Consider the following 13001-nt stretch of genomic DNA (forward strand, 5'->3'; position numbering starts at 1 on the left):
TAGATATAGAGTGTAATGGTGTTGTGAAAGTGCATTTTAAATGTCGCTCACCGCCCCAGGCTAAATCAGTTACTCTAATGTAATCCAGGTTCAAGTGAAGTTCAATCGAGTTCATGTAACTTATCTGCAGAGTGTTTGCTCAGAGCATAAACGCTGTTGAATAGAAATAATGTTTTCTCTTCTCCTGCTGCAGCTCCCCTTCAGTACAAACTAAAACTTCAGAACACAAAACACTCAGACACACTTAATCACACACTTGACTTTAGAGCTTCAGGAGGAGCTGTGATTGAACGGTGAACAATTCTTCTTCAGAGCAGAGAAAGCTAAACATTTGTCTGTTAGCCTCTGTTAGTCACTCAAGTGTTCCCTCACAGAAAGCATCACTGACAGGTGCAATCTCGGTGACTGTTTCGTTTCCAGCACAGCTTTTTATCAGACCATGACCTTTTCAGACTGGGATTACTAAATTCCCCATATTTTAATTTCCCAATAAGTACCCCTTATCTCTCCTGGACTCAGGTCTCCCAGAGTGAATTAACCTGCTTTAAAGTTTTAAAACCTTCGAGGACAAAAAGTCTTTCAGTGTTTTTATCAAATATGAGAAGGAAGAAAATTAAAAGTGGCTGTTTTATCTCCAACTACTGCTCAATTTCTTACACATGGTGGATAAAATTACAAATTTAACAGCTTTTCAAGGAATGTTTTCAGTTTAAGTGGGGAGATTATTCTGTAATAGGAAACCTGTGTAATGTCACGGATTATGCCAGTATACTCTTTTCATTATTCAGACTTATTTTACCATCATCAGGCCATGTTTTTTTGTTACATACTGTAGCTTTTAGTACAGAGATCTTGCCAGGTTTTGCCTTCTCTGCTCTATTGCGAATTAAATATTTAGATCTTACACTTAAATCATTTTATGCCGTAATAGATGCCTTTAAAACGTTCGAATAAAAGCATGTGGAATATTTTTGCTTGTTTCAGTGGAACAAATGATTTCAGGATAAAGACACTCCAGTCTGCAAAACGAAGAATGTTTAAGGATTTCACCACTCACTTAGCAAGCTTATTTTATTTCTTCTTCATGTAAGTAGTTTGTTAACTTTTCTGGCACTATAATTTCCTTCAGGATTAATAAAGATCTCTCTTATCTTATCTGTTTTTACAGTATTAGTCATGGACTGAACACCCAGCAGGAGAAAAATAAGTAAACAATACACGCAACATTAAGACCTTGCAGTCTGGAGGAAAATTATAAATGCAGTCTTTAAAGCCGTTCCTCCAGTGAGGGCCGTCTGAGTGGATGCTTATTAGTTTAAATGAGCTGTGTTTTTGCAGAGCGAAAGCAGGACAAACTGCATCTCAGCACGACAAGGTACGCAACACTGAGCTTTGTGCTTATGGTCACAAAGACCTCTCTGTTAATTGTACAGAGAAAGAAAGACAAACCAAAGTTGATATGTCGTGTTAACCAGTGGGCTTTCCAACCAATCAGCTGGAGGAGAGAAATCTGAGGTCAGGTCAGTCGCTGAGCACAGCTAAGCATGCTAGTACGCTTTTAGCTGAGCGTGAGTGGATTACACATGTGATGGTATTAGCTTTCATTTGTAGTGGGGAACTATCTGCAGGATGTTGCATTACCAACTTACATCACATAACGAGCACTCTGCAGAGTGCAAGTGGACTGCAACCTGTCCTTGCTTTAATAGCTAATTCAGCTAATTCAACTTGTGCTTATGTTTTTCTCTTCTTTTCTCCGCATTTTACATTTGCTGTGAGGATTCTTTGATTTTTTCAAATGATTTTTGTTTTGTACACCTATTTAGTTGCCTCGAAATGACTACATAACAAAGAGGGGCCATATGAACTGTTAACACTCATCAAGAAACCTGCTGATCTCTGAATACGCAAACTAAATCATCATTAAAGGCCGTAAAATGTCGAGACAGTTGGATATCAGTAAACTGTTTGCATTAAGGCGACTGTTTGCCAGTATGGATGTTGTGTTCTACTTACTATAAAGGACTCTTCAACATGACAGAAATCAAAATATTTCATGCTTTTACAGCTTGACTTCTTCTCAAATTTTCCTGTGCATCATCAACAAGCTCCTTTTTTTGTCACGGATGCTACTTAGTTTGAGACTACCGGGGTAATGGCTAATGCTACATCTGTTCATGGAAAATTTTAACCCAATTAGCCGGGCTCATATAATGGACTTTTCCCCTCCTTTATGGGGACCATGGAAACAAAGTGATCAGCGAGCCACAACTTCCTGCTAATTAATGCTAATTAAGACTGATCTTCATTAATCTCCCTGGTTCATAGACGGTTAAATGAGGGATGTCAATCCAGGCTGTCATGCAAATCCACAAACCATCACTGTACAAGAAGAAAAGAGATAAAACACACATAGAAACACACAATCTATAAGATACACAAAATCTGACTTCTTACCGTATCTTAACTGTGCTGCAGTGGGTGGTGCAACTTCCAGCTGCCCTATAAAAAAGAAGAGGAGAAGAAGAAACACATTATAAAGCATCTGCATCCTCAGTGGTCTGCTTTCAATGGAGGCAAAAAGTCAACATAAATGTCAGACCGATCTGAAATGGCAAAGCCTATCAGTCACGACCTTTTGGATGCAGAGAGAGGGAGAATGAAAGAAGGGAGACAGAGGGAGAGTGAATTTTAGCAATGTGTCAGGAGTGATGAGAAGGAGTCAGGAGAGGGGAGCGGGGCGAAGATTGTCTCCCTGGTGCCACCTCCCCCCTGGAGTGAGAACAAAAGGTGATGTCAGGAAATTATGATTCTGCTGCCAGTCAGGCTGCAGAGGCGGCCTGCAGTGTTGTGATTGGAGCGTGTGTATGTGTGCAGACGAGGTGTGAGACCTTTGTTTCCTGCCTTTGTATCAACAGATTTAAAAGGGGAAGCATCGTTTGACATCCAAAATGACTATCCTGAGATTTGATCACATGTTTTCCACATTGCGACACAAGTTTGAAGGAAACTGTGAAGTTAAGGAGCCGTGACATCAGCCTGGATGTGCCACATTAACCCAACACTCACCGAACCGTGATGTTACACAGAGACATGCTGTAAAATAAAAGGTAATTACATTGATTTAAAGTGTGAGGACAGAAGAAAACATTTGCAGGTTCTGTGAAATTGGATTTGTTTTTACTCAGGGAAAACGTCAATCCACATAATGAAGTCTGCTCCATCACTTAGAGGTGTTAATGCACCACTGCGCTGTTAACCAGGCTGAAGAAGATTACGCTTAATGATGGGAAAGGCGACTGGAATCCAAACAGAGCAAGTCTCTCACACACACACAGCGACGTACAGTGTACAACTTTGCCGAGAGTTTGCTTTAAGAAAGAATGAAAGCTAATGCCAAAATAAAAATATGCTTTGTGGGAGGAGAGGCACGTCTGCCATGTTTTGACTCTGGGAAATGAGCAGCTATTTTAAATGGCATGTTTTTGTGACTTTCCATCTTGAATACAATCTAAACACTGTTTTTTTATATTGAATTTCAGGCTGTAGCATCACAAACTGCAAAGAACAACAACCCAAAAGCACATCCCTTCTTCTTTCCATCCTGTCCGTGTCCCCACCCATCTCCATCTCTTCCTCCTCTCCTTTCAGGACTCACGTTACAACCTCCATACTCCACTCCTCATTTCCACCCGCATCTCATGTTCCTGACAAAACAACAACGGCCGATTGTTCCCCTCAATGCTCGCCCTTTCATCAGCGCTCATGTAAAAATACCGCTGACACATTCAGAGGGATGCACGCACACCAACACAACTGTGTGTTAGTCATCAGTGCTCACACAGATCTGTCATTGGCTCCAGCACCTTGTACATAATAAAACACTGTCTCTTTCTAACTCCCGTGTGAGCATCATTGAAGGTTTAAATGTCTCTTCACAGGTTTTTGGAAATCCTCCCAGCTACAGAAACATGAACTATCACACTACAAGCTGGCAGCCGACAATCTTCCCACAGAGGATGGGTGGTTTCAGTAATAAAGTACAAGAACACATTGCTTTCCGTTTATCATCCATTCAGGGGCTGTTTAAGCTTTTAATTAAAGGGCTTTCAATGATCCTCCTGCGCCTGTCTGCGAGCCAAGGCTGTCAGAGCTGAGCACTACTGCATCAAACACTCTACTTTTCTCATTTAAACTTCTAAGCAGCCGAAGCAGAATTATTCTCAGCTCTTATTTGACACCTATGCTCTGAAAATGAGATAACACCTCCATATGTATGTCACAAAGCAACCAGTGGCACTATACTTTAACAGATACCTTTTTATGCTAACTCAAAATTACCCAAACATCAGTATATTTTGCTCATCTTGCAACTCTATTTTCAGCTGATTTTTTTTAATAATATAATTCTATTTAAGCAAGTCCATTGTATACATTACAGATGAAATACAATCAGTTGTTCCTCTTTTACAAACATTCTTAATCTCATATCCCTTTTCCTTGATTAGCTCCCCTCTCATCCAATCCCATCTCAACCCATTGACCTCTCAGCTCAGAGGTCTCCAGCCTTTTTTCATCCGAGAGCTACTTTGAAAAACTGAAAGTGGCCAAGTGGCTCATACAACTGATGAGGCACACACACTTCACATTTGCGAATAAAAACGTGCTTCCCAACTCCCCGTGGAAATAGTATGTTTTCTGCTTCTTCTTAGCGTGGCCACCTTCACTGTCCATCATAAAACAGGCTAATAGCACCGAACTCCTCACTTTAGCTCAACTAGCGTGCAGCATAACTGACCCGACCTGTCCATGGAGGTTGCTGCAACATTGCTGTGATGGGTTAGGTTCAGACGTTGACAGGAGCATTACCGTTTTTTATTGACAGCTGATAGGCCTATCCTATTATTTTGTATTGGAGGGGGTGGGACATCTGTGCATTTGATTGAATTGAAGTTGGAAGAGGTTTTCAAGGTGCATTTATTGTTGTCAGATTTTCTGCACAGAGTCTGTGAACCTCTTGGCGAGCTACTAAAATACAGGGCGCGAGCTACTGGTAGCAGCTGTCTCAGCTGAATAGCCAGGGTGGTAATTAGAAAGTGGGGTTCAAGTCAGTAAACCTTTTACAAAGGTGGGTATCCACCCACACTCGACTTCCTGCCGCCCTAAGTCAAGGGACTCTTATCCCGGGAGGGGGGGAGTTGATCGAAATCATTGAGCAGTGGCTTCCAGTGGGGAAAAAAATCTATCAGAACAGCCTTGAAGAGTAAACTTTATTTTCTCCAGTTTTAGGAAAAATAAAATGTCATGCAGCCAGGATTTCAATGAGGGTGGCCGGTGGGTATTTCCACAAAACATAACATTATCTTGGCTGGGTGAGGTAACAAGTTTGTCTGGAGGTCTACCAAAGATAGCTACATGCGGGGATGGATGGATATTTAAACCTAAGGAGATCGGAAAAAATGTTTGCCAGTAACCAGATAATTTATTTTCGCCAGCTTTTAGTTTGTATTCAAAAGTTTTCTACCAACAATAATATATTAGAGATAGAGAGTAAGGATGTTGGTAACAGAAACAATGTCTTGAGGATGTACGGAAAAAAGTATTAATTTTTTCCTTCATCTTTTCTTATGTTTCCTAAAGAGCTTTTGATCCTAACCTGACTTTTAACGCTTTAATAGAATAACATGTTACCTTTGGGCAGACAATAGTAGTGAATCATTAGCGTCACCTTATACTGGTATTGGAAATGTTCTGCTTTCTGTTTTCTGCACTTGTATTTCAAGCGGTACTGATCAATCACAAACAGCAGGCTATGGTTGCATGCAGTAAAAAAAGTCCATGTGGAGATTGGAAATAAAACATGCATAGTCTTAGCCCTCTATGGCACTGTTATTGGTGAAGGTTACCGTACATGTGGGCTAACAATGGAGAGTCATATGGGAGCCACTCCTAAAAAAGAAGTGTGCTAATATCAGGGCTGTATTTTAACAGTGGTCCAAGCTTGAGTTCACCTTCCTCCCAGAGAGCATCGTCTATAATGTTTTTGGCCGAGCAAACTTTTCCCCAGGCAGCAGATAGAGCGAACAATGCTTTGCAGGCCTGTAATAAATCTCATAATTGTTCCATAGGTCTGTCCCATTCCGATATGACAGAAACACTGAACTACACCATTGTGGCTCAAATCAGAAGCCTGGTCCTGCTACATTCCCCTATTAACTAAAAAGTGATGAGGCCAAACCAAAATGCAGCTGAGTCACCGTCTCATCAAGTCACATGAGAAAAAAAACTCATTAACAGGAATCAGAATCCCTTGAAGATTTCTCCGTCCCCATCCAGCAGGCTTCACGCAGCCATTTATTAGATTTGTGATAGCTGACAGGGCCGACTATTTTTCTTAGACATCCTCTGGGAGAAAGTATTGATTGCATGGTGTTAAAATCCTCCAGAGCTTCTGTCTCCAGAGGATTCAATTCCAACAGACAGGAGTGGTGAAAACATTTAATGGGCGGTGATAAGAAGCTAGCCGAGAGCATGATTAAATACTAAAGCAGCCATGTTTCATTCCTCTCAAGCCCTTTCTTTTGTAACCTCCTACTGCAGAATCACCCGTATAGGACGAATGCTGGCATCTGATAAAAGACCGTGTTTGCAGATAAACAGAAAAGAAGATATGTCATCATTCTGGGCACAGATCTCGATTGGTAAATGCTAAGTCAGCTACAACATTTCTCTGAAGCACACACACAGCCAAAACACCTGAAGACAAGCCTGTTTACTGGGAGTCTAATGCCATTTAAAAAGCTAATGATTAAAAGAAAAGCACAGAAACCAGGCAGTTTCTACCATTTTGACACAAGCCAATCTTGCAGTTTAAAGACATATCAACATATTTGATCACTGAAATACAATTAGACAACAGCTATTGTAAGCATTTAGCCACAAAGCTAATGTTATTGTTAGCTAGGAAGTGGCTAACAGCTTTTATTACAATTTGAATGTTATGATACAAAAAGAAAAGGTGTAAATTCCAAGCAAACTTAATGGTGACAAGAGAGTAGTTAAGCTAGCATTAGCTGTTGTTGTGGTGATGTGGTACACTACAAAGCAGGATTTGCGGTTATGGAGGTACCTTCAGGGTTAACTCAGAGTTTTCAGTACTACGAAGGTGGTTCACTTCTTACTGGGGTACATCACCATGGTAACTTATGCTGAACACCTAACCTGCTCCAGAGCAGGTTATGTTGGAGATAAGAGATTAACCTGAACTAAATACCACCTGCTGACCAATCAGGTCTCTTGATTTAGGAGCTCTTTGAGCAGATCGTGAGGGGGAGGAGGGAGGGAGACCGGTCAAACACTTTAGCTTTACGGGGCGCTGGTTTGGCTCGGTTGGTAGAGTAGGCGCCCCATGTATAGAGGCTACAGTCCTCGTCGCACTGATCGCAGGTTCGACTCCCGGTCTGCCGATCCATTTGGTGCATGTCATCCCCCACTCTCTGCTCCCCACATTTCCTGTCTGTCTTCAGCTATCCTATGAATAAAGGCAAAAAGCCAAAAAAATAATATTTAAAAAAAAAAAAAAAATACTTCAGCTTTACCGTGTGATTTTTTAATATAAAATATATTCATGAAAGATCTTCATCAAGCTTTACGGATACATCCACAACAGAGACTGATAAAAACAATGAAGCCTGAAGCACTTTTGTACTTATAAGATGTGAAAGTAAGCAATCTGCTTTAAATTGTTGTTTTATATTTAATTTTATTCGCGCCATAGTTTGAAGTTTAAATCTGTCATTAACACAAAAAAAGACATCTGTGCAATGTATTGATCTGACGTAATACACAAGTGTTACTGTATACCGTGCTCTAATGATGGAGCAGTGATATTATATTTGCGCATTAACAGTGCGTTTTTTTGCTATTTGTCCTTCCTGCATTCAGCAGCTGCAGCTGATTGGATTTTAGTCTGGATTATGTGTAACTTCTTCATATCTTTCTAAAATCATAGTTTGCTCTGAGTTAGTAAAATGTGCTGATCAGTAGATGGCAGACTTGCCCGTGTTTAGTCTGAGTCCCGTGTTTAGCTCATAGAAACCCTGGGTTGACTTATCGAGTTGATAACCAGCATCGTGGGACTGCATAGCGTGATTGCCTTTGTTAGGTTAAGTGAAGCCAGATCGGGAAAAGATACCCTTGGTATGTTGAACTCGCTTTGAAGTATAGGCCTCAGCTAATGTTAGCATTTTGACACTTCCCAGCTAATGTTATTGTTAACAAGGAAGTGGCTGAAAAACTTTTATCACAATTTGTGTGTTATATGATACATAGGAAAGTTGTAAATTCCAAGCAAACTTAATGTTAGCTAGGAAATGGTTAAGCTAGCACTAGCTGTTTTCTATCTGGTTATTAATTATGATGTACCTCTGGATTTTCATTGTCTTTTTAAGTCGCTCATCAATCAAAAAGAGATGAAATGATAATGATTGTAGATAAAACCTGGAACCAAGCACATGATAACACCATTTAAGCTTTCCACCCCTGAGCGTGTTGTCAGAGGAAAATGGTTAATATGTGTAATAGTCTGTGAAGATCAAACATTTATTTGTGTGCTGGCTGGTAAGGTTTCACTTTGTTGTATTGCCTCTTCAGGTCCTTGCTGCTCTGAAGTTGTCTGTGTCTGAGGAGGCAGCCATTAACACTCAAGTTCTCTTTTGCTGCCACGGTTCAAACATCGAGAGTACAGTCACACACACTCGTCTTTGTTTTGCTGTGACTCATGGCTTGTTCCACATTCTGCCTCTTGGTACTGGAGCAGCATGAAATTGGAGTGTGAAGGAAATTGGAGATAAACTGTGAAGGACCCCAAAAGCCAAGTCCTCTCAGTTCCGATTAATAAATGCCTGTCAGTCCATTCAATCGCCTCAGTAAGATGATTAATAGAAGCAGTACCATTTTGTGCCAATTCAGGTGTTTTTGTGTTACAGGGTAGAAAACTGAAACATTTCTGGGGCTTTTCACATCACAGGACGGTGCTGCAGTGCAAAGCAGTTTTATGTGTGTCTCTGTGTGTGACAACCATTGTTTGCGTCCCTTGGGCTTCAACCAGCAAATGTAAACCAAGAAACGTCCTTGTTTTCCCCTCAGGAGTTTATTGATTTTTGAGTGGCACAACTCTTCACACAGAAACGGATTCTCAGAGACAACACAGACTGTTGCACGAAGGAAGACGGTCTGTGAATGTCTAATCATGTGCTCATCTGCAGGAATCTGAATCACCATCAGATCTGCATTTTATGCCTGCATTTGGGTGTGTGTGTGTGTGTGACTGTGCATGTGTGAGTCTGGGATCAATAGAGTTCATCAGAACGGAAACAATAGAAGGCTAGAGTCGTTCATCAAGTGTGCAGCGTCTTGGTATTCTCCTTTGATTTATGAGACAGACACAGCCAGGGCAGTCATTGCAGCAGTAAGTTTTGAAAGTTCAGGGTTTAAATATTTTGTATATTTTTATAGAATGGATAATTAGACAGAAAACGTTTTACAGACAGTACAGGTACAATGAATCCTGAATTAAATGTTTCTGCATCAGATTTTCTTGGATGCATTTTGCTGTGAGCTTGAAGTCAAATGCAGTTTATAATTTGCATATAAAAGCTTTTTTGAAGGAAAGCTTATTTATTTCCATTTTTCAATAACATGTCTACTGGAGGACTTCTAAATGTCAAGTCACAACCCAAACTACTTTTATCCACTGAGGGAAAATAATGAGTCGCTCCCACACAGCTAAACAGTCAGCGTATAGCTTAAAGAAGAAAACACAAAGCTCTGGGGCATGACACGACATAAAGTGAAGCGCAACGGTGTAGTTAAATTTCAGCAAAGTATTTTTCTCCCCTGCGAGTTCAGGGAACTCTGCAGGTAATGACAGGTACACAAATACACCCGTCTATTCCCGCAGTGCCAATTAAGGCAGCTATGGAGGGTCTGAGAGGCAACACAGAAACAGACTGAGAACACAAATCTTTAAAAATATCCCCCTGAGAAATGACAAATACAAGAGAACAGAGGGAAAAGAAGAAAGAAGTGTAGCCTTGTTTCTTATCTGTCTATCAGCCAGCAGAGAGAGCAAAGAAAAAAAAAGGGAATTCATTTTTAATTGATTATAGATTGTTTACTTCCCCTTCACATTACAGCCTCTTTCAAGCATGTTAACCAGAGTTAATTGCGCACACCTGTCCTCCTAGATGTCAATTAGTCATTGATCAAATTCCATAATCACCAGTGGTGCACACAGAAACATGCACAGGTGTTTTCAGTTATTTTTGGCTAATTAGCACCGCTGTGTAGGTGTGAACAGACCACATTCTGACTCTGGCTTCTGCTTATTGCAGTGCGAATTCACACCTTAATGATTGTGGGCACGCTGCATGTTACTGTAAATAGCAGCAGAGGCTGGGTAAATTACCTAAATATAGTGTGACGGCGGCACAAACTGATCTGTCTCAGCTGATAAACAGCAGCAGGCACCAAGGCAGGAGCTGCACAGCTTTTATAGATGTTTTCAGGGTCAATGCAGCGATATTTCCAGGTGGTTCCAGCCATATGAAAGATGTGTGACAGCCCCCACTGTTTACTATACTGATGGTAAATCACATGTCGTCAGAGCAAGTCATAAATTGGGTCCGTGAATTCTGTTTTCCAAATTAGAAAGTTTGAAGCCTCGCTAATGCAAAATAAGCCAGGACACCTAGTCTGGAATAAAGTTAACCTTAGGAAGGGCACATACCAACATTAGCATGCCAGCTAATGTTAGCCTCAGGGGCTAGATTTTTTACTCTTGTTTGGAAGCACTGTTAGAAGCTCAGTCTCCTTCTCTTTGTCATTGGCTATTGTTGATTCGCTTGGAAAATACTGATGCAATCGTCCAGATTTCTTGGAATCAAACATGTTTAAAATGATCAGAATAGCTTCGTTCAACCAGGAGGTTTAAAATTGAATATGTAAAACCATCACATGACCAGCTAATCTGGATCGGACATCAGTACTGACCAAAAACCCAAACCAAAATCCTCCCCCAGTTGCCCGGAGGGGTGAAAATATTGGTTAAAAATCGGCCTGATCCTGCTGTAGCCTGAGCCGTGCCAGGGTTTGAAGTGTACTTCAAACACGACTCTCCTAAGTTCTAACCTGAGATTGAATATTGGCCTTGGATTTGTCGTGTGATCATAAACATGACTCCAAAATAATGCTTCAGTTGTTCTGTAACTGCTAGATGTGTAAATAATAATTTTTTTTTACCAATATAAACCCATTTCATGCAACTTTAATATCTTCAAGGCAGGCCATTCAACTAAGCAGCCTGTAAAGTTGCTGGTAGGATATGCAAATTTGTATTTTTGCAAGTGAAACCTCGAGGTACAAAGCATTAATACCTGCCTTGAGCGAAACACTAACCTTAATATCTACCATAAAGTGCTGACGTTGGTCCTGTGGGGCTGCAGTGAAATCAGCAGTCATGGTGACTGTGCAGCAAGGTCAGTTACAGAAGCCTCTGAGGGGGACACACCAAGGAGAAAACAAGGAGGTGTGATGTGTCATGTGTTATGGTACATCTTATATAGGTGTGAAAGGGAGGGGGGCAGAGTGAGATTAGAAAAGACAGGACGAAAAGACATGTGACAGTAAGGAGTACCAGAGCAAAAGAAATTTATGCGAAAAAAAAAGTGACAAAGAGAGAGTTTGTGTTGTTTTCAGAGGTCACATTTTCCCATGAAAAAAACAGAAAATGCTCCATCCCTGTCTCATGATCTCTCTGAAGATCATGACCTCATGACGGAGCTGACGGCCTCACAAAAACAAGCACCACCTTGAATATGAAACACATCCTGCTGTGCATAATATAGTTATGGCCGTCTGTTGTGCCTGTGTAATTTGATTCCTGCCTTCATCCATCTGTCTAGGTTTTCCAAGAATAAGGAAACATATGCAGAGATTTTCCTCCTCACTTTCATATCTCCTGAATCCAAAACTGAAAGTCCGTCAAGGTTTGGATTTCTCAACATGTGTTCTTGAGATTCCATTAAGTGTGATACTATGCACCTAAACCATGTACGAATGAGCAGAGATGGTGTGTTTAGCTTCACTAATATAAGCATACAAACATTAGCATGCCTGGCTAACTTTCTTATTACCAACAATCCAACAGTACTTCAAAGGCTGAGCTGCATTTAATTAGGAAACTGCATTAAATGGAGCTATACACTACATAAACCTGTTCATGATAGCAAGCCCATTGGGTCATTGCTCTAGTATTTTCAAACAACATGGGATCAAGTCCTGGATGTCCAGTCTAGGCTAACATTACTAGCATCAACGCTTTGTTAAAAATCCTCATAACACTACAACTAACTACCTCTACACTGCAATACAAGAACGAAACTGGTTCTTTATGTCCATGTCTTCTATGTGTCATGAACTAGTGAAGATGCAAGTCCTCATTTTTGAACACAAAAACGTGGAGAACTTACTTTTAACTAATTCATGGAACCATGTTAGCTTAGTAAGCTAGCTAGCTACAGCTAATAAAATAACAATAACAGAGCTACCAGACTTTGCTGCTACCAGTTGAAGCGCATGTTCTAGAAAGAAAATCTCAAGTTTACAGTTACAAAGTTGGCATTAAAATCACAGTCACTTCAAGAAATTGGAGGCCTGCATTTTATTTATGTTAGTGTTTTGTTCCTGCTTCCTTAATTTATTTGATCATTTTATTATTATATTTTATGTCTCTATTTTTCATAATTTAACCCTTTCTAATCAGAGCGTCCCAGCACAGTATGTCACACGATTGTACCTGTATAGCCAGAGTGACAATAAACATCTTGAATCTTGAATCTTAGCAGGTGTCAGTTGTCTGCACTCTGGCTTCATTTTTAACATCAGGGATAGCGGTGGGTATTACTCATCATTTGGTGGGTCACAAGCAGAATAACATAATT

The 13001-nt window shown here is 40.5% G+C and overlaps 1 protein-coding gene across 1 annotated transcript in view; it reads right to left on the bottom strand.

Moving 5' to 3' along the window:
- LOC138584805 (transmembrane protein 65-like) overlaps window positions 1-13001 on the bottom strand; it is a 45914-nt gene that overhangs the window by 24283 nt on the left and 8630 nt on the right. The window contains exon 3 of the mRNA XM_069657118.1: window positions 2458-2502. Coding sequence (XP_069513219.1) covers window positions 2458-2502 — 45 coding nt within the window. The remainder of the gene's footprint in view (window positions 1-2457; window positions 2503-13001) is intronic.

Source organism: Semicossyphus pulcher, unplaced genomic scaffold (genome assembly GCF_022749685.1).
Source record: "Semicossyphus pulcher isolate SPU_LCO1_2020_fin unplaced genomic scaffold, fSemPul1.0.p SCAF_9, whole genome shotgun sequence".
NCBI classification, from domain to species: Eukaryota; Metazoa; Chordata; class Actinopteri; order Labriformes; family Labridae; genus Semicossyphus; species Semicossyphus pulcher.